We start from the raw sequence: 26,427 nt of genomic DNA, 5'->3' as shown, positions 1-26,427 counted from the left end.
GACCCAGAGTAGACCTACACATGGAGTTAACTGACTCTTGAGTCAGAAGGCCAAGGCCACTTAATAGGGCAAGTTTAGCAATCCCAAGGTCACAGAACCAGCACATGGGCAGATGGGCTCCCAGGCGAGCTCCCTGCCTCTCAGGCCACACTGCCCCACGCCGTGGCCCCTCGCATCCCCTCAGTACCAGTGTTGGCCCAGTCACTGCACCAGTCCCAGAGGAGATGCTGGACAGGGCTGCCCCCGGGGCCGGTGGCTGGCCTGGAACTTCTCCACATCTGCAGGGTGAAGCTCCGCAAAAGCAGCAGCCGAGGAGGGCGATCAGGGACAGAGCCACTGGAGACACCGAGAGGTGCAGGAGCTGCTCTCCGGACCGCAGGAAGGGAAGCGTGGGGAGGAAGAACGTCCTCCCGAGCTGCACTGAGACCCGAGATCAATGCGGCCCTCACTGTGCACAGAGGAAGACGCTGGCTGATCTTCAGTAAAGACTCAAAACAAAGCAGGGGGACGCGGGAACTTGGACCGGGGCCTAAAGTGAGCAGGAGAAAGTCTGCCCAGCCTTCAATGGGCAAAGGCCGAACGGGTGCTCAGAACTGCCCGTGTTGTAGAACGGACAGTTACAACCCCCATTTTAATGATGAGAAAACTGAGGCAAAAGGGTTAACTAACACAGTTCTCCTGCATTAATGAATACAGACCCCTGAGACTGGACCCCACGAGGCTTGAGCCCAGAGCTCCCTGGTCCTGAACGTGCTGAGTCCCTGCTGGCATCAGGCAGTCCCTGGCTTCTCCACTCACTAGGCGGAGAGGACTGAACACGGAGAGAACTGCGTTTCTACGTGGAGAGAGGCTACGGCCTGATGAGAGCGGCTCTGAGAGGAAGGCAGCGAAGGCAGGGAGAGCCCAGGCTCTGTGACTGAGACGTGGACATGCACCTGCAGAAACTGGAAAAAAGCAGCCAGCGCTGTGGCTCCACAGGTTACGCCACTGCTCGCGACCCCAGTATCCGGAATCAGAGTGCTGGTTCAAGTCCCAGCTGCTCTGCTTCTGATCCTGCTCCCTGCTAATGCATCTGGGAAAGCAGCAAATGACAGCCCAACTGCTTGGGCCCCTGCTACCCACATGGAAGACGTGGATGGAGTTTCCGGCTTTGGCCTTATCCAGTCTTGGCCCTTGTGGCCATTTGGGGAGTAAACCAGCAGATGAAAAAAAATCTCCCTTTCTCTTGCTCTACCTTTCAAATAAATAAATCTTTAAAAAACAAACTGGATTGTGGTGCGGTAGGCTAAACCTCCGCCTTCGGCACCAGCATCCCACATGAGCACTGGTTCGAGTCCCAGCTCTTCCTCTTCTGATGCAGCTCTCTGCTATGGCCTGGGAAAGCATCAAAAGTTGGTCCAAGCACTTGGGCCCCTACACGCATGTGGGAGACTTGGAAGAAGCTCCTGGCTTCAGTTCTGGCCATTGCGGCCACTGGACGAGTGAACCAGCAGGTGGATGACCTTTCTCTGTGTTCCCCCTCTCTGTCTGTAACTCCACTTCTCAGAAAAAAAAAAAAAAAAACAACTGGAAAAGTAGCCTTCCCAGTTAGATGCAGGTATTTGTAGGTGACAGCCAGAGGGCACCACCACCGTGCCTGTGCCTGACTTGTTCAGGTGGTGGTGCCTCTCACAGTACAACCAGTCAAGCCATTCTCACTGTGCCCTGCGCCGTAGACAGTTCTACTGTCCACATCTTACACAATGTCCAAGTAGAAAATGCAAGTCAGCCCGAAGTTTTCTGCTTCACTATTATGTTTCTAAGGATCAGGAATAAGAACTGCTTGATGTTCTATCTCCTTTCTTTATCTCCCATGTGAACCACTTTGAATACCTGATGAATGCAGACTTCCCACCTGTACGAGCCGAATGAAAGAACACATTTCTACCTCTGAGAGTCTAAGGAAAGCAAAGAAATGGACCGATACATAAATCTTCATACTGATTTGGTGAACGGCAAGATGTGGCCCCTAGAGTTCAATCTATATAGTAGGAGATCCCTGTAAACTCCCCAAAGCCTGAACCCATCACTGGAGCCTTAGGAACCAACAAGCAGAAAAGCAATCCTAGGAGCCTGTAGGGAACTGGCAAATTACACTTTCCATGGGTCCAGCCCAGCCCACCACCTATTTTTATAAACAGAGTCCTCCTGGAATAAAATCACTCTCATTGTTTACATTTTGTGCCTGCTGCTTCTGTGCCAATGGCGTATAATAGCAACAGAGGCAAATATTTACAAATGTTTGCCTGCTCCTAATCTAAATCATGAATGAGAGACGACACTTCCTGAAAGGAAGCTTGTAGTACAGAAAATAGAAAAGTGCTCAACCAGAAAAGCCACCGCTCAGAAGTCTTGAGATTAGGAGAAGCAGAGAGAAATGGAACATCAGTCGACAGAAACTACTGAAGGAATGACAGCTGCTGAGCGCTGAGCTGTATTCCAATCGGCAATGTTTACTCAAAAGGCACGAAACGTATAGAATTTGATGTCCTCTTGGGGGGAAGTTTAGTAAACTGTTACTGCCAACTGTTACAGCAAAAGAATCAGCCTGGCTGCTCCACTTCTGATCCAGCTCCCTGCTAATGAATGGCTTGGGAAAGGAAAAGAAAAAGAATCACCAAAAGTTTCTCCATCAACCACGGTTTGGGGAAGAAACTCGAGGACAGTGTGCACATGACAGAAGAAGGCGGCCCCGAGGCTTCAAGAGTTCACGGGTCACTCGCGAAGGAACCGGCAAGGTGGCCACGCAGAGGGCAGCTTGGGAGGCAGCCAGAACTCACGAGGACACGCGAGGGCACCAGCGCACGCAGGGGAAGCCCGTGTCTCGTGTGCACTTCCCGTCAGACTTACGTTATCCAGGTCCTTCCGCAGGGCGATCTTGCTGGTCACCAGCTCGTGGGCTAAGTCGTCATTTTCCTGCTCCAGCCGCATGTTAGCTTCCTGCAGACGCCTGTTCTCCCTCTGAGGGGCACATGGAAACCGGTCAGAGGCAGACAGAGGATGCAAACAGACTCAAAGTCAATTTCTAAGCCCTGTGGAACTCCTAAGTGACGTGGCCAGTCCTGATGTGTTTCCAAGTCAGCAATTTCATCCTTCCCAGCTCTATCAAGAAATACTTCACCAATTCAAGAGGCCTTGTCAAGTAGCTAGCGTGAGGAGAGGCCACCGAACTGTAACAAGCCAGGTGGCTGGTGTGAAGCAAAGCAGATCTTGCTGACTTATTTCAAACTCTCACTGACACTTGAAGCTAGAAACAGTGGAACTGGGTTTTAAAAAGAACTCAGCAAAGTGAGTTACAAGCACTCCCGCCATGTCCTCCAGGCCACAGGCACCGAACCTCGAATCGCTCGATGGGGTCCTCTTGCTGGGCCTGCTGCTCCCGCATGGTGTGATATTCTTTCTCATATTTTTTCAGTTTCTTCTGACTAATCTGCAGGATAAAGCACAGTACAGATTAAGAAGTTATCAGACGGAAGATCAAGACTTCCTCTGGCCTGGTCAGCCCAGGTCCTGTGCAAGTCATACTTCCTACGTTTGGAGGGAAATCGTTAAGTGTAGGGTAAAAGACCAGGACCCCAATAACAATTTTGTCCAGGGGCTTTTCAGTTTTATTAGTTCCCTAAGTGAGGTTTTCTACCAGCAGTGTTCAAATGAATGCCGTACCGACGGCCTCTCCTCCCTGAGTTCTGGGTCCTGTCGGTCCCCAGCGACAGGAAGCAAGACAGCCACTGTTCTACTTAGCACGCACCAGTGCGGCTGCTGGATGCCTTCCATCTGGGACCTCACAACAGCTCTCCACAGGAGTTATCATCCTCCTCACAAGACAGGCCACTTCAGGGATAGGGATGTCGGATACTCGAGCCAAAATCATTCAACAAGGTGCCAGCGAACCTGGGATCTGAAACCAGGCAGCTGGATTCCATCCAAAGCACACACAGCCACTTCACTATTGGCCAGGCTCCACCCTCTTTCCACTCTACCGCCGCTTTCACATGAGCAGAATTCTATCTGCCCTTAAAAACAGAGCTCTCAGGGTGGGCATTTGGTACAGTGATTAAGAGCCCAGAGTGCGGGTGCAGAGGCGGCTTTGTGGCATAATAGGTAAAGCCACCGCCTGCAATCCTGGCATCCCATATGGGCTCTGGGTCGTGTCCCAGCTGCTCCACTTCCAATCCAGATCCCTGCCGATGGTCTGGGAAAAGTAATGGAGGATGGCCCAAGCGCTTGGGCCCTGCTTTCCACATGGGAGATCTGGAAGCAACTGCTGGCTCCGGCCTGGCCTAGCTGTGGCAAGTTAGGTCATCTGGGGAATGAACCAGTGGATGGAAGATCCACTCTCCCTCTAACTCGTTTAAATCAACCAATCAGGCCGGCGCCGCGGCTCACTAGGCTAATCCTCCACCTAGCAGCGCCGGCACACCGGGTTCTAGTCCCGGTTGAGGCGCCGGATTCTGTCCCGGTTGCCCCTCTTCCAGGCCAGCTCTCTGCTGTGGCCAGGGAGTGCAGTGGAGGATGGCCCAGGTGCTTGGGCCCTGCACCCCATGGGAGACCAGGAAAAGCACCTGGCTCCTGGCTCCTGCCATCGGATCAGTGTGGTGCGCCGGCCGCGGTGGCCATTGGAGGGTGAACCAACGGCAAAGGAAGACCTTTCTCTCTGTCTCTCTCTCTGTCCACTCTGCCTGTCAAAAAATAAAATAAAATAAATAAATAAAAAAAATAAATCAACCCATCCCATATGGGAGTGGTTGGATTCCAATCTCAGCTCAGCTCGGACTCCATCTTCCTGCTAATGCACACCCTGGGAGGCACCATGTGATGGCTCAAGTTTCTGGTTCCTGCCACCCATGTGGGAGACCCAGACTGAGTTCTGGGCTTCTGGCTTCGGCATGACTCAATCTTGGCTACTGAGGGCATATGGGGAGTGAACCACCAGACTGGTAGTTCTCTTCTGCCTTTCAAATGAAAAATATTTTTAAAAATTGAAAACACAGCTCTCCTGACTACTCCACTTAGATCCTCATTTACCCATCACACTGCCGTCCTCTTCCCCTCCAGCCTCTCTGTACCAACCCCACGCCTGCGTCTTTCATCTCCCCTGCTGCACGGCCTCTGCCTCCTCAACCCCTCTAGGCTGCTGACTGCTCTTGGGACAGAAGCCTCGTGCAGGCTGCCAGGGACTCCCTTTCCACTTCACCGAGCCTCACCTGTCCCCAGCTGGCCTTCAGAACTCTGTGCGCGTCGCGCTGTAATGTGACAGCCCACTCCTCCTCCAGGAAGCCCTTGCTCCCTTCCTCTCCTGGCAGGACAACCCCTCTTCATTAGCTGGCCCGCAACGTGCAGCACCACCAGGGCACACTTCCAAGGTGCAACTCTCTTTTGTCAGATTCCTTCTCCTCACCTGCCAACCTACTCCCCATGGTGTTTTCTAAATTACATATTTAAATTATGAGCTGCAAGAGGAAAACGTGCAATTTTAAGCGGATGAGGACTCCTTCTCAGAGCTTCCATCAGCAGCAGCGCAGAGCTCCAGGTAACTAGGACCATCCGAGCTGCTTCTGCCCAACTTCCCTATTCTGCATAGGAAGAAACTGAGACCGGCCAGGGGGACGGGACAGGACTGTCTGCTGCAGCCTGTGCCAGCACCTCGCATCCCTGCTCTGTTCTCTGCCCCTCGTCTCTCTCATCTTGCCTGGGGCTCCTCTCCCACTGACCGTGAACACCTTAACCCGAGTTGAGATGTTTGTAGATTTGCCCTGGCTTCGGTCTATAAGGACATCCACTACACACGTGGGGCGAGGTCGCGAGCTTGCAGAGTGATACTCGACTCGGATTTGTGGTTCATAGCCAACGCCGGGGTGAACATTCATCACACACCTAAGTGATTCACAAGCAAGCATCTAAATCAAATGTTGAATTTATAAACAATCTAACAGATCAATAGCAGAGAAACCAAGAATGAATGAGGCTTGTGGGCAGCACACACTTCCTCCCAGGGTTCTCTGCAGTCCGGCAAATAAGCAGAGGGCAGCCGCGGGCAGCCTCCCCAGGCCCCGATCCTGTAAAGCATCTTCCCCAATCTGCAGGGCTCTCCCACTTTCATTCTCAAGCTGGGACAAGGAAGAATTAACTTGTTTTTCCCTCATAGGAATACATTTTAAAGGGCTAATTACAAAAATAGCTTATTCTACATCTCATTATCCCTGATTATAACTGACTGCACCATTCTCACACAAAGGGGTGGATTCTCACTCAGCACTGTAACAGGAGCTCACAGGCAGCACTGGGAGACGCAGAACCTCACACGCGCCACTCTGCTTCCTGGACTCATGTGATAGCGTAAGAGCACCCCCACCCCTTCTTAAGATTTATTACTTGAAAGGCAGGGTCACACACACACACACACACACACGGGGGGGGGGGGGAGGGAGAGAGGGAGAGAGGGAGGGAGGGAGGGAGGGAGGGAGGGAGGGATATTGATTTTTCATATGCCTTTTCTTTCCCCAAATGCCCCCAAATAGCAGGCCAGCTGAAGCCAGGAGCCAGGATTCCATCTGGGTCTCCCATGTGGATGCCAGGGCCCAGGCACTTGGACCATCACCATCTGCTGTCGTCCAGGTATGCAACAGCAGGAAACTGTACAAGAAGCAGAAGAACTTGGACTTGAATCAGGCATTCTCATATGGGAGTTGGCATCCCAAGCAGCAGCTTGAGCCGCGGAGCCACAAGGCCCAACCCCAGGCAGTTCTTTTTGCTTTTCCTGTGTTTTCCATGATCTCTGCACTGAGCATTATGTTTAAAATTGGGAATGTGCTGACGGGCTGGCACTGTGGTGCAGTGGGTTAACCTACCTCCTGCAGTACCAGCATCCACATGCCACCGGTTCAAGTCCCAGCTGCTCTACCTCCAATTCAGCTCTCTGCTAATGTGCCTGGGAAAGCAGGGGAGGATGGCACAATTGTTTGGGCTCCTGCATTAACATGGGAAATCCTGATGAAGTTCCTGATTCCTGGCTGTGGCCTGGTCCAGCCCTGGCCATTGCAGCCACTGGGGGAGCAAACCAGCAGATGGAAGCTCTCTCTCTGCTTCTCCCTCTTCTTCTTCTTCTTTTTTTTTTTTAAAAAAAGATTTATTTATTTTATTAAAGGCAGTTTCAGAGAGGCAGAGGCAGAGAGAGGTCTTCTATCCATTGGTTCACTCCCCAGATGGCCACAACAGCCAGAGCTGTGCCGATCTGAAGCCAGGAGCTAGGAATGTCTTCTGGGTCTCCCACATGGGTGCTGGGGCCCAAGGACCTGGGCCATCTTCCACTGCTTTCCCAGGCCACAGCAGAGAGCTGGATCAGAAGTAAGCAGAGCAGACAGGACTCGAACCAGCACCCACATGGAATGTTGGCACTGCAGATGCTGGCTCCCTTCCTCGTCAACTGCCTTTCAAAAAATAAATAAATATTTTTAAAAAATGCACTGAGATGGTTTTTAAAGTAATTCTTTTTTCTCCTCACGATCAGATGAGATTTATCTTTTATTTATTTTATCTTTTATTTACAGAGAGAGGAGAGAAACAGAGAGAGATTTTCCACCCACTGGTTAACTCTCCAAATGGCTGCAAAGGGCGGGGCTGAGCTAGGAGCCTGGAGTTTCTTTTAGGACTCCTACATGGGTGCAGGGGCCCAAGCAGTTGGGCCACCCTCCCCTGCTTTCCCAGGTGGATTGGCAGGGAAAGTAGATAAGAAGTGGAGCAACTGGGACTTGAATTGGTACTCATATGGGATGCCGGTGCTGCAGGCCGCAACTCAACCTGCTGCGCCATGCTGCTGGCCCCTGGTGTTGTCTTTAACAGCTCAGAATCTTTTTTTTTTTTTTTTTTTTTTTTTTTTTACAGGCAGAGTGGACAGTGAGAGAGAGAGAGAGAGAGAGAGAGAGAAAGGTCTTTCTTTACCGTTGGTTCACCCTCCAATGGCCGCTGCGGCTGGTGCACCGCGCTGATCCAAAACCAGGAGCCAGGTGCTTCTCCCGGTCTCCCATGGGGTGCAGGGCCCAAGCACCTGGGCCATCCTCCACTGCACTCCCAGGCCACAGCAGAGAGCTGGCCTGGAAGAGGAGCGACTGGGGCAGAATCCGGTGCCCCGACTGGGACTAGAACCTGGTGTGTCGGTGCCGCAGGCGGAGGATTAGCCTAGTGAGCCGCGGTGCCAGCCAGAATTCTTCAGGCTCAGTTCTCAGTCTCTCTTTCCTCCTTCCCTTGAACGTTTCACCCTCAAGTCCCACCACAAACACACAAGAAATAAAATCACCACAGCTTGGGCTGGGTTCACAGCTGACGGGTACTTTTGGATTTGGGGCACCTGTATAGCAGAACTAACTAGGTCAGGCTGCCTCTGAGGCACAGGTCCTGGAGGCCTGAATGGGGGCTGGGGCACCAGCCATCGAAGTCAGCTTCAAGCCTGCTTATGAGGCTCAACCCCTCAGCCTGCCTATCACTTCTTCACTGTCTATTCAAAGCTGGAACTGTGTCTCACTAATGGCTATCCCTGCCCATGCATGTAGGGAGTACCCAGAAAAGCTCACTAAATTAATGAGAAAGGATCTCGTCCCTGAACTGACCATCTTCTGAATGGAAATTGCAACCAAAGTGGACACCGATGCCAGGCTGGGTCACGCATTCCACTTTCAGATCAGACCTGCAACACTACTTCCCTCACGCTCCCGTCTCCTGTCCACTCAGGTCTTTCCGTTCTATCTTCACACAGCATCAGATCAATGCACCCTTGGAACCTATCCAAGTATGCAATTACTAAGGAGCTTTCTTCATTCTGTGTCTTCCTACTGAAAAACAGGTCACATCTATTTGCTTACAATACCGCATACCAGTGCTCAGCTCAACGCCTAGAATGTAGTGGAACTCAAGAGAGAGATGTTGAACAAAAACAGACAAGGACCCTCCTTTTAATCTCCTAAGGACGCAGTAGGGGCCTTTATGCAGCAGGTGAGCACTGCTCTGTGTGGTGCTCCCAGGCATCAGTGACAGAAGAGGGATTTTGATCTCAGTCGGCAAACTCCCTGAGGGCGGGATCTTGTTCACTGTGACACGCAAAATGCCTGTCATACGGGAAACAGGAAAATACGTGATGAATGGACACATAGTCCTCACTCCTGAAAAAGTCCAAGTTTCGTTTTCTTTCTTACTTACAAAAATAACATTTTAATTGAATTCAGGAAGCAGGGGAAGCTGTGGATTCCGCCTCAGGGCTCTGAATCACACCCACTGGCAGCTGACTCCCATCAGAAGGTTTTGAAAATGACAGTTCTGCATGCAGAGGTATTTTTGCCCTTGAAGATCAAATTTGAAATTCAATCCTTGTTCCGTTTAAATGTGGTTTTTGAAGGGACGAGGGGAGAACCCTAACAAGTTCCTGGGTTAAGACTGGGTTTGTAATTTAGGAAAAACCAATGTTATGCCCATTGCAATCGACACTGGAATGTGACACTGGTAGAGACAGCTCTCTGAAAGTCCCCCAAAGTCACAGTTCTTCCCCTTCACGAGCCCAGACTTCATCTGCCCCTCTCCACCAACAAAATATCCCACACACCTCAGTGGCTTCATGGGCCCCCTGTTGCTACTCATGGTCCCAGCTGAGAAACCTTGAACTAGAGACAATGCAGAGACCCAGTATATGCCAATTTGATATTCTGCAGAATGCAGTCCCCAATACCCCTCCTGTGGTCACTCACTTGTCATTAATGTCACCAGAATTGGACAATGCGTTCTCTTGAAACATAAGCTACTCGCTCTGAAGAAGCTGGTCCCTGGTCAGCCTCTGGAGCAGGCAGTGATGTTAAGGCCTGCACAGATGGAGACAGAAAGAGTGGCTCCACCCTGGGCAGTGAAGTGGGCCGGTTTGCTAACTAAGATCCTGGGTTTTGTGAGTGGGCAGACCAAAGCCCGAGTCCTGACCCTGCCAATGACCTAACTGTGGGACTACAAACAGGCTGTCTCACACAAACCTCACGTGCTGTGGCACAGGCTATGAGAACATGTGGGCAGGCCTATCGCCACTGCTCTCATGAGGATCCAATGAAATAAAAGGCACATGAATTGAGATTTTTTTTCAACAAATGGATCTGCTACTTGCTGATATTACTATTATTACATTACTCTTGTTAACTACATGAAGTCCTGTCCTGAATCAAAAGACAGAGCTACCATGCTCTGAACATGTACTACAGACAAGGAGCCATTTATTTACACAAACTTAACACAGAAAAGCAGCAACCAGGCTGCCTTTTGGAAGAGCAGCTGACTTCCACGTTTGGCTTAACAAAGTGCTGCAAAGCTCACAGTCCCTGCGGGGCTGCAGCGAGGACAGGGTTGAACGTCTGCAGCTCTGCGTGGTGAGGCAATGCAGAGTAAGAAGTGGTCTTGTTCTGTCAAGGAGATCTTGACTCCAAAATGCACACTGCTTTGTGCAGCAGGGTGAGCCGGAAGCCAAACGGAGACACCTGGCCCAAGGCCATCTTCCTGCTGAAGAATGCTTGGGCAGGGGCTGCCCTTTTCAGTCACTGGTTACAAGAACCTGAGTTTTACACAGGACCTGGAAGTGACAAGATACTTCCACACTATTTCACTTAACCCTGAAGACAGCTTTCCAAAACGGGTAGCGCAGGGATTATCTCCCCTCACTGTACTGATGACCGCAGTGGGGTGCTGAGACGCAAAAGACTTGGCCGAAGTTGAGAATTCTGTACTAAGTGGCAACACCAGCACAGGAATACAAATCAGGGACGACAGACAGATCAACGGATCACTTGACTGACAGGTCTTAAAAAAAAACAAAAGGAACAAGAAGTCACTGCCCTCACACAGCTTACAATCCTAATGCATACAACCTACTCAAATTATCTGAATGCCAATTGAGGCTCTGAGTAGTGCTGATTTAGCTCTTAACCAAAAATATCCTCCAAGGGCAAATATTTCTGAATGCCAGAGTTCTGTGTTTCTCCAAATAGCAAACATTTTAAGACAATATTTATATGGAGACAGTGCTATTTGGTTTTTGTAATAATTTATTTTCTTTATTTTTTAAAAATTTGTTTTATTTGAAAGGCAAAGTTGAGACAGAGACAGAGGGGGAGAGAGAGAGAGAGAGAGAGAGAGAGAGAGAGAGAGAGAGATCTTCTACCTGCTGGTTCACTCCCAAAATGGCTGCAACAGCCAGGGCTGGGGCAGGCTGAAGCCAGGAGCCAGAGGCCCAAGCATCTGGACCATCTTCCGCTGGTTTCTCCGGCCATTAGCAGGGAGCTGGATCAGAAATGGAACAGCTGGCAACTGAACCGGCACCTCTGTGGGATGCTGGTTTTGTAGTTGGTGGCTTAAGGTGCTTTGCCACAGCACTGGCCCTGATGATATATTTTCTTATAGGTAGTCTGAGGACTAGCACATTCAGTTTATGTTTAAAATAACAAGTTCCAATGAAGTGATGGTTCAGAAATACCCTTAGGCAGGGCTCTCTACCAAAAGGGTTAAGTCTTCAAGATTGATGTAAGTAACTCATTGTGCCATATTTTATAGCATAATTTATTCTTCTAAACAAGCCTCACATATCTGACTGGTTCTCAAGAAAAATCCCTATACAGACAGTTTCCCTGTCATATTTCTTGAGTTGAAAATGTTAAAATGTGGGTTTTTCATTTTCCCACCTCTGAAGACTATACTTGTCATGGTTGAGCGTATGAAAGGGATGTGAAGCTCCCAGGACTGTCTGTGATCTCCTGGAAGAAAGTACATATCCGAGGTCACTGACTCATAAAGGGGAAGAAATTGAATGGAAGGCTAATGAGTTGTGGTGTACGACATTAAATTTTAGATTAAGAACAGAGGATCTAAACTTCTTAAGAAATAAGTTACTTTAGTACCATAATAAGCTCACTTTAAACAGAAAGAGGGAAGGGGAGAAGCAAAAGGCCTGGAAAAAGAAGTAGAGAGCAGGAAGTTCAGACAAGTACAGCACGAGACTCATGGAGGAAAGGAAGACCCACAGGCAGAGAACGAGACCTGCAGCAACACCCCACCTTGTGGCCATTTCAGAAACTACCACACCAAATTCATTTCCTGTGGCACTTCTACAATGAGAAGATGCAGCGGAATGGGGCAGAAAACACTGGAAACGTTAAGTTAGTAGGCCTGATTTCCACCAGGGCTCCTGTTACTGTCCAGCAAGTATTTGACTACCCTGGGCCTCAGATCCCACACTTTATTTTCCCTACGTACTTTACAGGGTTTTGTGAGGAAGAAAAAAGATGCCTGTAAAAACTGTACAAATACTGGAAATTACAATATCATGTTAAGTGTCACCGAAGCAGCTATTCCTAGACTGGCACGTGAGGCACAGTATAGCCAACGCCCAGCTTAGGCAGAAAGCACAACTGGGTAAACCAAACCACGATTTAAAAACAATTAAAAAATTACAGAACAGGATTTCAATGAGGTGCAGAGCCAAAGCTTCCCTGTACACCTGACACCAGAAAGTTCAAAAATGAGTTTCCACACCATTCACCTATCACGAACCCTCTGTTCTCCCTAAAGGGGACTCCCAAGCCACGGCTAACCACGTGCGCTCTCTGTGCTGGCCAAGGCATTCCCACCCCACACAGGCCACAGAACGCATGCAGGGCTCACAACGCGCTGCAGCAATGCTTCTTGGTTCTGAGTTGGTGAGTTGTCATCTTGCCAAAAATGTGCTCAACTGTTGTCTCATCTCCCTGCCAGAGGACAACAGAATTCTACATACAATGATCTCATTTGGCAGAAAAAACAAAACCATATTCTTTTATGTTCTGCTTAATCAGCAGGTGTTCCATTCTGTCAGTGAATTTTAAGAAAAATTCACTTTCTTCTCTGAAATTATATGTGAATAGGGGGAATCGTGAGAACTTTTCCAGGTCTGGAAGGAGTCACAATGCAAGCACACACGATATGTGCTGTGCAGACACACTGAAGGCGGCCTGTCAGCCTAACTCATGGACAGCACAGGCAAGAGAAAAAAACTTCAGAGACCTGCCATCTGGACCATGGAGGCAAACCGTCCATGTACATCACGGGAGTGTTACAGCCTAAGGAGAACCCAAAGGCTAAAATCTCTGGCTCAAGCTATTTTTAAGCCATACCCAAATCCATGTTAACTCTTCCTTGGAAAGCACTTAGCAGAGCCTCAGCGAGCCTATTTGCTCGTCCACTCATTCAACCACAGTGTTTACACGTCAGACCTGTGCTTGGTGCCGAGGACTCAGAGTGAACAGAGTGACAGCCTTGTCTGTTGCAAAGCCCCTCCAGGGGGACCAAGACCAGGTAGGGAGCAGAGAACGGAAAGGGTGGAAGGGTGCTGCCACCAGACACCGTAACAAGGAAAGGCTTCCCTGGCACCCGAGCTGACACTGAAGCCTTGCAGAGAGCACAAACCACGGGCATAGAATGCAGCCAGCAAAGGCCCGGGAGGTGAGCAGGCTTCACTTCTGAGAACAGCGAGGCCAGGACCCTGTGACACAGCGAGAGTCAGAGGAAAATGCAGTAGGAGATGAAATCAGGGAGGATCCCACAGCTGAGCCTCATAGGCCCCGGACACGACTACTTAAACAAGGGAGACAAGACAGAAGAAAGGGAAGGAAAAGCCCACTGTGGCAAGAGCAGCTGATGACGACAGTTCGCCCAGGGTGTTGGTGACAAGGGTGGTGCCCACAGGCAGGGTGTATTTTGATGACAGTTTTGGATGTGGACCATGAAAATGCACACTATGAGAGGAAGAGGGCCACGGGTGACAGCAAGGTTTCGGCCTAAGCAACCAGGTGCCATCACTGAGATGCTGACATTAAGAAAGCAATAGAGCTGGGGGAGGGCAGGGAAAACACACCCAGAAAAAGAGGCCACATTCTCTCGTGTGCTAGAACAGGTCCATGGGCACAAGTGACTGAAGAACCTCAGAACTCACTGGCTTCCATGCGCTCTGTGAACGCATTCTCTTTCAACATATTACTGGGAAGTGTTTTGAGTCTGCCTGGAAAAATCAGAGAATAAATAATGACAGAAACAGCTATCATTTCCTGAACCCTTAATAATCAGCAGACAGAAAGTGAAGCACGGAACATAATACTGTAGTTAACGCTCACACATAAAAGCACTTAACCACATGGTACTTGGCACATGGCCAGCTATCGTAAATTTCAGTCATACTGCTTATGAATTACATAACATTTCAATCTGAATGGAAACTTTAAAGATTATTTTAATTCCTAGAATTTAAAAAAAAAAAATCCTCCATTCATTTAACATTATGGTTTTTGTTTCCCTGGCTAAATGGTAGTTTTTACATGCCCCCTTTAACTGACAAGGTCTAGCTTAATGCAGACATATTAGTCTCAGCTGTTTTTAAAGGCCCAAAGTCCTGCCTGCTACCTGTGTGAGTGATAAAATCCTAGAACTTACAAATGGTCCCCTGGGACACCGTCTTACCAGTTTACACCCACTTAGCTTTGAGCTGCTGTTTTAGGCACCTATCTTATTTCAAGTTCACCCAAGTATTTAAACATTTCTTGGATTGTATTTTTTTCTAGCATCTCTACTTGTTAAAAGAAACAGACCACCTGCCTCTGTACCTTCACAGCCGCTGCCCCTGCCACCTGGAAGCCCCGCTCTCACTGTCCCCACCCACCCAGTCGCTACTGAGCCTTGGAGACCCAGCTCCACAGTCAGTCCTGCAGGACCCCTACCTGGCCCTCTGGGAGCAGTCAGTCCCTCCCAGGTCCTCTGTCCTTCCACCAGAACCCTCTCACCTCTGCGCATCACAGGGCAGGCCTCAGTCCAAATAGCACCTCCCACTCATACCACCTCCAGGAAGCTCCCCTGGGTTTCCCCCGTCACCACAGCCTGTACTTCTTCACAGTCCTTAGCACCAACATGAGAAGGTGAGCTCTTAAGGTCTTGGTCAGCTCCTCCCCCAGAACGGTGCCTTGGCCCACAAACAGGCACGCTGTGAAATGGTGGCATGAAGGCAAAGCACACAACAATGATCAAACACCCGTCTGCCTTCTGGACCTGGCTCCTCCATGTCTCTGGTGCTTATCACAGTGATGGCGAAAGGACCACACGACTGTGCTTGCTGAATGAAGAAGTGACAGCACGCAGAACTCCATGTGCATGTGTGTGCATGCACACCTGTGGACGCAGTGGCCAGGGGCAGTCAGACGTTCAGCCTGACTGGTTCTGCACCCATAGAGTTGTTTAGGTCTCTGATAAAAACAAAACAAACAAACAAAAAAGGCACGCCGACGGAGCTGTCCACGTTGCATAGCGCTATCTATGTGTACTGTGTCTGTCAGTTCCACAGCATCCTCAGCTGGAAGAGAGCGTTATTTTATGTACCACCAAGAAGGATTAAACTGTGACAGGCCACGTGCTACAACCTGCGAGGCCTCACAACACACGGAAACAAAACCCGTGCGCCCTAGGGGTGGAGCAAGCACGGTGTGCAGGCCACTGAGCTAACCTGACGCTGGACTCCTGCCCCGAACCTGGGGCTGGCCCAGCTCTGGGCCCTCCACCTGCCCCCTCCCTCACAGGACAGAAGCCCCGTGTAGCCCCCCAGGGTGGGGCTGAGCCCCGAAGAGGGAAGCAACCGAGGGAGTGGATCCCTAGGGCAGGGGAGGCTGAGTTAGTTCAAGCAGAAGCACAAGTCCAACCAATACCACTTTAAAGAAAGAGGAGGAAATTGAGCCTGAAACAGAGTGAAGTCCAAGCCCTGCTCTGCTTTGTGGACAGTGAGACTCAGCCACACCACTGGCGTGCATTTGCTGGTCCTAGTTCTCCACGAAGACAGGAGTCTCCACAAGAATCTGAGTACAACTACTTTCACTGCTGTCCCCCCTTGCCTCTGCCCCCAAATTCTTTTTTTTTTTTTTTTTTTTTTTTGACAGGCAGAGTGGACAGTGAGAGAGAGAGACAGAGAGAAAGGTCTTCCTTTGCCGTTGGTTCACCCTTCAATGGCCGCCGTGGCCGGCGCACCGCACTGATCCGATGGCAGGAGCCAGGTACTTCTCCTGGTCTCCCATGGGGTGCAGGGCCCAAGCACTTGGGCCATCCTCCACTGCACTCCCGGGCCACAGCAGAGAGCTGGCCTGGAAGAGGGGCAACCGGGACGGAATCCGGTGCCCCGACTGGTACAAGAACCCGGTGTGCCGGCGCCACAAGGCAGAGGATTAGCCTAGTGAGCCGCGGCACCAGCCTGCCCCCAAATTCTAAACTAAATGCCCTCAATTATTTTTTCTAGTTCTTTAAAAATGCCACTTTATTAAAATATAAGCACAGGAAGATTCTGTATTTTATTTACCTTAAAATGACTTCCACAAATCCTGAATGCATCTTAAGTGATGAAACTGAGAAGGTTTCTTCATGTACTATTAGTTTTATTCTAAGGAATTTCTGATCATAACTACCTATGTTTGAAGTTGAAGGACAGCACAGCAGAAATCAAAGACAAGTTTTGCCACTAACTGTATGAGTAAGGGCAACAGCCTCTTTGTGTTTTGGTTTGTCTTTAAAATGGCAAAACACACTCTGTTAGAGTTCAGGGGGAATGGATGTGATGAGACTTGATCCACAGGAGATCATGCAAAGCCCTCCCTCAATGTCAGTGTGGAACAAAGCAGTCTGAGGACACTCAAGAATACCACATAAAACGGCACAATATTTGCATGTAACACACATATGGCCTCTACATACTTTAAATCATCTCTAGATTACTTGTGCTACCAAACACAATGAAATGCTATGTACACAGATGTTATACTGTATTGTCCAGAGGGTGAAAGGAAAAATGTCTGTATATGCTGAATACAGAACTAATTTTTTTCTTCCTAAATATTTTCTGTCCATTGTTGGTTGAATCTAAGGATGTGCAACCTACAGATACAGAGGACTGACGAAAGTGCTTTGGCAAAAGAAGGTAGGAATTATATAGTATAAAAGAAAATATTATCACTGCAAGCTAAGCATCTCTAATCTGAAAATACTAAACCTATAATTCTACAAAATCTGAAACTTTCTGAGCATCGACATGATGCCACGAGCTGAATACTTCACCTCTGACTACGTGCTGTGTCACAGTTAAAATGCAGGGGCACTAAATTACTGCAGAAAATCACCTGTTGAGACTATGTACAAAATATATCAAAGTACACAGGAAAAATAAGTGAATTTTGTGTTTCGAATTGGGTCCACCCCCCAAACACCTCGGTATGTATACACAAATATTACAAAACCTGAAACATGACCCCAAGCATTTTAGAGAAGGGATACTTCATGTATATGATTACTTGCATATTACAAATATTAATAGTTTTATCAGGAATAACATGACATTAGCTGAATAAAAGAAACTTAATAAATGCAAAAATTATTTTACCTTCATGTTGCAAGCTAATTCCATTAGTTTTTTTGCATTTTCTTCTGAGCGATATCTCTTAGGAAGCTGGACCCTGAAGAACTTCAAGGCACCTTCAAAGTCTGTCAACAGCAGATCATCCTTGGAAGTCTTAAGGAAAGTAAAAGAAGACAACCACATAGAGAAACATGCTTGCTATGAAGATACCCAAGAAGCATTTTACAATCCCATCATTTTCAGACTCTTTTGTCAGAGCCTTTTGTACACACCCACAGTCAGGAACAACACCACAGTATGGAGGCTACTTAGGATAAGGCTAAGACCAACACCAACATATCTCAGGTAAGGACCAGAAAATGCCAGACAACTTGGCTTACAAATTAATGTGTACCTTTAATAATCCAAGGGCAACATTAAAAATAACACTGATTCCCTGAAAAAGAAAGACAAAAAAGAACATTTTCAGTCAGAGTAGAGTCAGAACATTGTGAGCTATCAGGAAATAAGTTCTGGTGGACTTTTTCTTTATCTTGTCCTATATCACAGAACTGATTCTCCTCAGGGTTCCCTCCAACTTGCCTTCCTTCATCTAGCCCAAGCTGGGAATCATGGGGGCAAAGGACAAATGAGGAAGGATACTAACAGCTATTGATCAAGTTAAACTGTTTTAAGTTTCTAGACTGCATTTTCTATAACTAATGTTCTCCTAAGGGTCTTCTGAGATAGTGAGTTGCAGAGTGTATATAAATTATTTAGTATGCCTCTTGGTCCCTGCTAACTACTTAACAGATGGTTAGTTGTAATAGTGGAAAAACAGGTACAATTTAAGGGTTTCAGATTAAAATTAAAAATTAGTCACATAAATTTTGGCATATGCAAATAATGGGATACCCGGCAGCAACGAAGAATGGAGGTGTATTTGGTGGTATCTGTTTCTTAGAATATTTCAAAGTAGGTGGCTGTCACAAATCCTTTAAGGATTTTTGTACACTTTGAATATGGTCTAATTAATCAAAAAGAAGCACAGTATAGATGCCTATGTAGTTACAGGTGTTTAAGTAGATGAAATAAAGGAACAGGCCGGCGCCGTGGCTCAATAGGCTAATCCTCCGCCTTGTGGTGCTGGCACACCGGGTTCTAGTCCCGGTCGGGGCACCGGATTCTGTCCCAGTTGCCCCTCTTCCAGGCCAGCTCTCTGCTGTGGCCCGGGAAGGCAGTGGAGGATGGCCCAAGTGCTTAGGCCCTGCACCCCATGGGAGACCAGGAGAAGCACCTGGCTCCTGCCTTTGGATCAGCGCGGTGCGCCAGCTGCAGCGCACCAGCCATGGCAGCCACTGGAGGGTGAACCAACGGCAAAAGGAAGACCTTTCTCTCTGTCTCTCTCTCTCACTATCCACTCTGCCTGTCAAAAAAAAAAAAAAAGAAAAAAACAGTATTTATAGCTAAATTACATTTTCAAGTATATACCTATATAATCATAATGTATATGATATAAGGAAAAGATAATATTCCATCTGGAAGACAAAGACACATATTTGAACACAGACAGTGATTGAAAGAGTATACAACAAAGTATTAACTTGCAGACAGTAGGACTAGATACCTTTGAAACACTTCTTGCTTATATTTTCTGCAGTCTATGAGTACTATTTTTATAATAAGTTATTTTTTCCTTAAATATACAGAACAAAACTCAAAAGCATGTCACATAAAAGACTGTTATTTATTCCACTATCTTTTCTCTCTTTATTAATAAATTACCAGTATCCAGCAAATTCCAAAGCAGCTTAAAAAAATAATATCCCTTGTAACTGGTGTGGTCATAAAACCAGGTTTGGGCCAGTGAGAGGAAATGCTGGGTAGACCTTCCAGGAAGTCTGTTTTTAAAAAGAGAGCATGCGCTGGCGCCGCGGCTCACTAGGCTAATCCTCCACCTAGCGGCGCCGGCACACCGGGTTCTAGTCCCGGTCAGGGTGCCGGATTCTGTCCTGGTTGCCCCTCTTCCAGGCCAGCTCTCTGCTGTGGCCTGGGAGTGCAGTGGAGGATGGCCCGAGTGCTTGGGCCCTGCACCCGCATGGGAGACCAGGAGAAACACCTGGCTCCAGATCAGCGTGGTGCGCTGGCTGCGGTGGCCATTGGAGGGTGAACCAACGGCAAAAAGGAAGACCTTTCTCTCTGTCTCTCTCTCTCTCACTGTCCACTCTGCCTGTCAAAAAAAAAAAAAAAAAAAAAAAGGAGAGAGAGAGGATGCACCCCCCTTGTCCCCTACCATCCCAGCTTGAATTAAAAAATGACAGCTGGAGCTCTGCTCGCCCATGAGGATAAGAGCCACGCTTTAGGGAAGGGAGACTATGGCCAATCTCTGAGTTCTTCTACACGGGGGGGCAGGGGAGGGGTGGGGGAGAGGGCACTGGTGCTGGGACCTAGCAGGTAAAGCCCCTGCCTGCAGTGCCAGCACTCTATATGGGCACTGGTTTGAGTCCTGGCTGCTCCACTTATGATCCAGCTCTCTGCTATGGCCTGGGAAAGCAGCAGAAATAGGTGCCAGCACTCGCATGGGAGACCCAGAAGAAGCTCCTGGCTCCTGGCTTCAGTGTAGCTCTGGCCATTGTGGCCAACTGGGGAGTGAACCAGTGGAAGGAAGACCTCTCTCTCTCTGTCTCTCCTTCTCTTTGTGTAACTCTTTCAAATAAATAATCTCTAAACAAACAAACAAAAAAAGGCCGGCGCCGCGGCTCACTAGGCTAATCCTCCGCCTTGCGGCGCCGGCACACCGGGTTCTAGTCCTGCTCGGGGCGCCGGATTCTGTCCCGGTTGCCCCCCTTCCAGGACAGCTCTCTGCTGTGGCCAGGGAGTGCAGTGGAGGATGGCCCAAGTGCTTGGGCCCTGCACCCCATGGGAGACCAGGAGAAGCATCTGGCTCCTGCCTTCGGATCAGGGCGATGTGCCGGCCGCGGCGGCCATTGGAGGGTGAACCAACGGCAAAGGAAGACCTTTCTCTGTCTCTCTCTCTCTCACTGTCCACTCTGCCTGTCCAAAAAAAAAAAAAAAAAAAAAAAAGAGAGAGAGAGAGAGAGAAAGAAAAACAAACCTCTATTTTATTTAGTGACTTCTCTTGCATTTCTTTGTATTTAATGTGTCATTTCTTAGCAGAAGCACCTCTACCAAATGGGAACGGGGCAGGTGTTGTGACAGAGTGGATAAAGCTGCTGCCTTCAATGCCAGCATCCCATATGGCTGCTTCACTTTGAATCCAGTTCCCTGCTAATGGCCTAGGAAAAGCAGTCCAAGTGGCCCCTGCACCCACGTGGGAGTCCCAGATGACGTTCCCAGTTCCTGACTTTGGCCTGGCCCAGCTCTGGCTGTTACAGTCATCTGGGGAGTAAACCAGCAGATGGAAGATCTTTCTGTCTCTCCCTCTCTCTGCATCACTCTTTCAAATAAATAAATCTTAAAAAAAAAAAACAACCCACAATAAATGGGACCAGTAGCTTTAACCCAATGAACAGTTACGTAGGCCCGAACTGCTCAGCACTGAAATAAAATAACTGAGGACAAATTCTGCTCTGACAGGGCTGACACAGGAAGTACACTGTAAACAAAAGCCCAAGTGCTGTGGCTGCACATACATACCTCACATAAAAGCAGGTCAATGATATGGAAGACCATGTAGAGAGGAAATTTTGCAGTGAAAAGGGTAAGAAACCACTGGGAGGCATACATGTGTGCTTCAAGGCTTATATCCAGGAAGTGGTTGTACAGGTCAGGAATGTATTCCTGAAATAGAAAACTAATTAGTTCTGGGCACATATGCAGCTGGTCTAACTCCTACTCAGGAGGCTTATAAATTTGCCATGGATAAAACAAAAACCAGTCACATACTTCTGTTGGCTAAAAATCTCTAAAGTTCTCCAAAGAACATTTAGCATCTTGTATTATGCTGGTATTCAGGTCTCTTTCAGACCATACATTATCTCAAAAGAAACAGGAATCCCCAAAATTGTGACAGGTGTTTGGAAGCCAGTTTTTCCTTCATGGTATGAACTGTTTGAGAAAGTCTGTTTGCCTTTTCATGAGATTCCTAATAGGTCGGCTTCAGAGCCGTGGTGAACATTCCCTGACTGAGTGCACTGTGGAAAAGGTCCCTTCAAAATCACCTGATCTCAGCATTCACAGGACTGATAATCCAGTTTGTATCTATCAAAGTCACCCATTGTAAATCTAGGTGTTATCACTCCACAGAAATGGCAAAAATAAAACTCATCCTTAATCGTGGACGATGAAGGCAATTACCACCACTCCTTGGCACCATTTCATCAGTCTAGTACTCCCAACCGCTGTTTGTCCTACATGTTTGTTATCCAGTGCAAGCTGGCTTCTCTTTTTACCTGCATGAGCCGCTCCAACTGGTAAAATTTGCAATGCAAATCTTCAAAATTTTGCTTGAAGAGTTCCCTGAGACCATAGTCAAACATGATCTTGACCAGAACACTGAATGCCTGTTCTTCAGGCATCTGTAACAGACAATGGGGCAGGGGGTAAGAAGGGTCACAACACACAGAGGTTTTCTTACTACATTAAACTTACCCTTCTATAGCCTCACCAGGGCAGTTAGTGGGATGCGGAAGATCAGGTCTAGCGTTGTGATTCATATCATTCATTCACTCAGCCAAGAGATATTTCAGGATGCTTACTCTGTGGTAGCACTGTGCCTGTCCTCAAGGAGTCTCCTATACAACTGGTATATAATAGCTATATAATAATAACTAGTATATAATAACTGAGAAGCAAATTAGGGAGAAAGGTCAGTGAACACACAAGAACAGGAACACCTGCATCTGTGTGAGGGAGTCTGGAGTAGGCTAAAATGTTTAGGGACAACAGGATTTGAGTTGAGTAGAAACAGGCTGATAAATGCAGGTGTCATCTTTCCTGAATCATGAGACCTTTGTTTAATCACTGTCACTTAATTGTTTTTCTTCTTCATTATTAAAATCAAAGTCTGTTATAGAAGAACTTTACATATTCTAAGTTTTGCAGTGATACTAAAAGTACTACAGTAACACTTGCAATAATGCTAAAAGCACTACAAAAACCCTACTTCTATTTATAAATTGTGCCCATTCATTTATAATATCTATACCTTCAATAGCTTTATTAAAAAAAATTTCTGGGGCCGGCACTGTGGCACAGTGGGTTAACCCTCTGCCTGCAGTGCCGGCAGCCCGTGTGAGCGCCAGCTCTGGTCCCGGCTGCTCCTCTTCCAGTCTAGCTCTCTGCTTTGGCCTGGGAAAACAGTAGAGGATGGCCCAAGTGCTTGGGCCTCTGCACCTGCCTGGGAGACCCAGAGGAAGCTCCTGGCTCCTGGCTTCAGATCAGCGCAGCTCCAGCCCTTGTGGCCATTTGGGGAGTGAACCAGTGGAAGGAAGACCTTTCTCTCTGTCTCTCCTCTCACTGAATGTAACTACCTCTAAAATAAACAAATGAAATCTTTATAAGTTTTTTTTCCCCTGAGATCCTGACAAGATGTCCAGTTGGTACTGAAATGTTACTTAAGGTTTGGGGTGACTACAGCAACTCTTTAACGAAGTCAAGACTTTAGGCGGCTTCTGCGGAGTGAGAGGTTGGAGAGGGGCTGATCCAGAAATCACAGGGTTAAGTGGAACTAAAGAGCAAACTAGATCCAGCAATGAACAAGGAGAACACAGTAGACCATTACTGGAAAGGTGAGGCGTCTGGGGCAGAAGACCTGATCTCTGAATTCTGTGTCACAGAAAGCATCTTCACTTTTCTACTTGTCAGCAGGACGCGACCCAACCCAACAGCAGTGTTTCTGAAGCTAAGGAGCCCCTTCTCTCCAACACTGAAACCTGCATGGATGAGAAAACTATGGCAAGCAGCACACACAGAGGATCTGACCGGAAAACCCGCTTTCAAGGGGTTCACATGCTTGAATGGGGATATACATCCTTGGACTGACAATAAGAAAAAGACAACCCATGCAGGCTTTTGACATTTTGATATATAAAGTCTGATTAAAACCACAACAAAAATTTTAAAGCTTAAGCTCCTTTTTAAAATAATAGCAGGTCAGACACATATTTTTACATGACTAACCAACACCAACAAGCTAGGTTTACAGATAAAAAAATAAAAATACAAAGTATTTTTGTTTCACTTGTGCTGCCATCAACACAAAACGGCTAAAACCTTTGAAAAGCTTCCCACTACGCAGAGAAACACCACCCAGACACCCAGACTTAGCCGCAAGGCTACCCTTGGGGTCTGTCTCCGCTCCATCTTTCTCCCGACTCCCGGCCCTCAGGATGGTCCAGTCACACTGTCCTCCTTTTGGCTCTTCCCATCCACTGTTTCCCCACCTTGTTCTGTTCCATTTTGCTAGTGATGCTCTACTCTCGACTCTTACTTTTAAAATAATTTATTTTCAAAACATAAAAAGAGGGAACGCTAAATGGCACAGAAAAACACAGAAGAGAATGATTCCCCTTCTCAATGATCAGGGTGTACCTTTCAAGGTTACCTCCTCATGGAAACCTGTAATCTAAACAAGGCTTGGTGACAAACTGCAGCACCCTTAATTACACCATCACACCACGCATGACGGTAGTAACGATGTAAGAGAGCTCTCCACAAAGTGCATGGAAAATACACATTATCTTTTTCTTAAAGATTTATTTATTTATTTGAAAGAGTTACACAGAGAGAGCAGAGGCAGAGAGAGGGGCAGAGACAGAGACAGAGACAGAGAAAGAGAGAGTCTTCCATCTGCTGGTTCACTCCACAATTGGCTGCAAGGGCTGTAGCTGTGCCGATCCAAAGCCAGGAGCCAGGAGCTCCTTCTGGGTCTCCCACTTAAGTGCAGGGGCCCAAGGACTTGGGCCATCCTCCACTGCTTTCCCAGGCCATAGCAGAGAGCTGGATTGGAAGAGGAGCAGTGTGGTCTTGAACTGGCACCTATATGGGATGCTGGCGCTTCAGGTCAGGGCGTTAACCCACTGTGCCACAGAGCCGGCCCAGCACATTATCTTTTAGTTTCATTTTCCCATGAACTTTCTGAAGCTCCTTGGGACTTGGATGATTACTGAGTGAAAATGGGTGAAATTCACTAGCTCTGTACCGTGAAGACTGAAGACTGGGACTATGTCTCCTGATCTCCAGCACAGTCTGGACCCTAAGAAATGCCCCCGAACTCTTTTCTGACAATACCTGTGTGGTATTCTTCTTGAACATTTTAACTTTAATCATATGAAAGGATTGACAAATTGAGAATGTAGGATATTTTACAACACAATTTGTCTCAATTTTTCAAATATCAACAGCACAAAATGCAAAACAGGTTAGGGGACAGTCTGGGTCAGAAAAATGACAATATTCAAAAGTAACGCTTAGGGGTCGGCACTGAGGCGTAGTGTTGGTAAAGCCACTGCCTGCAGCGCTGGCATCTAGGTGCTGGTTTGAGTCCCGACTGCTCCGCTTCCAATCCAGCTCTCTGCTATGGCCTGGGAAAGCAGTGGAAGATGGCCCAAGTCCTTGGGCCTCTGCACCCAAGTGGGAGACCAGGAAGAAGCTCCTGGCTTCAGATCGGTGCAGCTTTGGCTACTGCAGCCATCTGGGGAGTGAACCAGTAGATGGAAGACCCCTCTCTCTGCCTCTGCCTCTCTGCCTCTCAAATAAATAAATAAATCTTAAAAAAAAAAAAGAAAAGTAATGTTTAATTCTTCACTTGTTTTAAGTTAGGGCATGAAGTAGACATTTGGGGAAAAACTGATGTAGGAGGCCAGGGTTGTGGTATAGCAGGGTAACCTGCTTCTTGCAGCGCCAGCATTCAATATAGGCACTGGTTTGAGTCCTGGCTGCTCCACTTCTGATTCAGCTCCCTGCTAATGTGCCTGAGTAAAGCAGTGGATGGCCCAAGTGCTTGGGCCCCTGCACTCATGTGGGAGACCCAGATGAAGCTCTTGGCTCCTGGTTTTGGCCTGGCCCGGTCCACGCTGTTGTAGCCATTTGGTGAACCACCAGATGGAAGACTTCTCTGTCTCTCCCTCTCTCTAACTCTGCCTTTCAAAAAATAAAATTGAATACAGGCTATATCAGACACTACCAAATGGCAGTGGACTTTCCTGGATTTACATGGTGCTACGGCCATGTTACAGGATGCCCTGTCCTTAGTAGACACAGGCACAAGTGTTAACAAGTCAAGTAGCTGGATGTTTGCTACTTACTTTCAAAAAATAATTTCAAAGATTAATTTTTATTCAGTAAGAAAGAAAATGTGTATGGGTATGCAGAAAACAAAAAAAGATACACAAAGAGACAAAGCAGTATAGAAAATATTAATTCATAAATTAGGTAACACTGTATGTGGGTGTTAATTTTTTTTTCTAATTTTTATGTGGATTTGAAAGAAAAATCAGACAGTTGGAAGGTAGAGATCTTTGCTGAATATGTGAATGCATGAGTCAATGAATAAAATGGCACTAAAGAAAGCCAACTTCTCTGTACAATACATACATTCCCAAATATCATTCACAGTGGCCACCTTAGAGAAGACAAAATGTCCCCAAGGGTCCAACCAACACTAACGTCCATTCAATGTTCCTTGTAATAAGAAGGAAGTCAATCTTTGTACTAGCTTTCAACATTGCCATTTATTTTCATGTTTCCCTTCCTCTATGACATAAAGGGAAGTTTCCAGGAATAGGAGCTAAAACTTACTAAGAATCTGGTCAAACCCAAACTCTCAAGCCGAGGCTAGTACAACGTGAGACAGGACATGTGTAAGTTGTAAGGAAGCCCTAATTACTCACATGGAGGAGCAGCACAGCAGCAAGAAATGACTGGCCCTGGCAATAGCCAATCTCTTCATCATACACAGAGTAAGCCTGGGGAAAAAAGAATGCACAAGAAGTATGAATCAAAGTAGCCACTCATGGGCCATG

The 26,427-nt window shown here is 47.6% G+C and overlaps 1 protein-coding gene across 12 annotated transcripts in view; it reads right to left on the bottom strand.

Moving 5' to 3' along the window:
• RABGAP1 (RAB GTPase activating protein 1) overlaps positions 1-26,427 on the bottom strand; it is a 190,091-nt gene that overhangs the window by 9,209 nt on the left and 154,455 nt on the right. For all 12 annotated transcript variants that reach the window (XM_008273353.5, XM_008273352.5, XM_070056574.2 and 9 more), the window contains 7 exons: positions 26,296-26,370; positions 21,856-21,981; positions 21,101-21,244; positions 17,859-17,900; positions 17,489-17,617; positions 3,377-3,469; positions 2,890-3,000 (listed from right to left, as the gene is read on the bottom strand). In XM_008273353.5, coding sequence (XP_008271575.1) covers positions 2,890-3,000; positions 3,377-3,469; positions 17,489-17,617; positions 17,859-17,900; positions 21,101-21,244; positions 21,856-21,981; positions 26,296-26,370 — 720 coding nt within the window. The remainder of the gene's footprint in view (positions 1-2,889; positions 3,001-3,376; positions 3,470-17,488; positions 17,618-17,858; positions 17,901-21,100; positions 21,245-21,855; positions 21,982-26,295; positions 26,371-26,427) is intronic.

This window comes from Oryctolagus cuniculus, chromosome 1 (genome assembly GCF_051225735.1).
Source record: "Oryctolagus cuniculus isolate XC-2025 breed Fujian yellow rabbit chromosome 1, ASM5122573v1, whole genome shotgun sequence".
NCBI classification, from domain to species: Eukaryota; Metazoa; Chordata; class Mammalia; order Lagomorpha; family Leporidae; genus Oryctolagus; species Oryctolagus cuniculus.
This window is presented reverse-complemented; position numbering and strand designations above follow the sequence as displayed.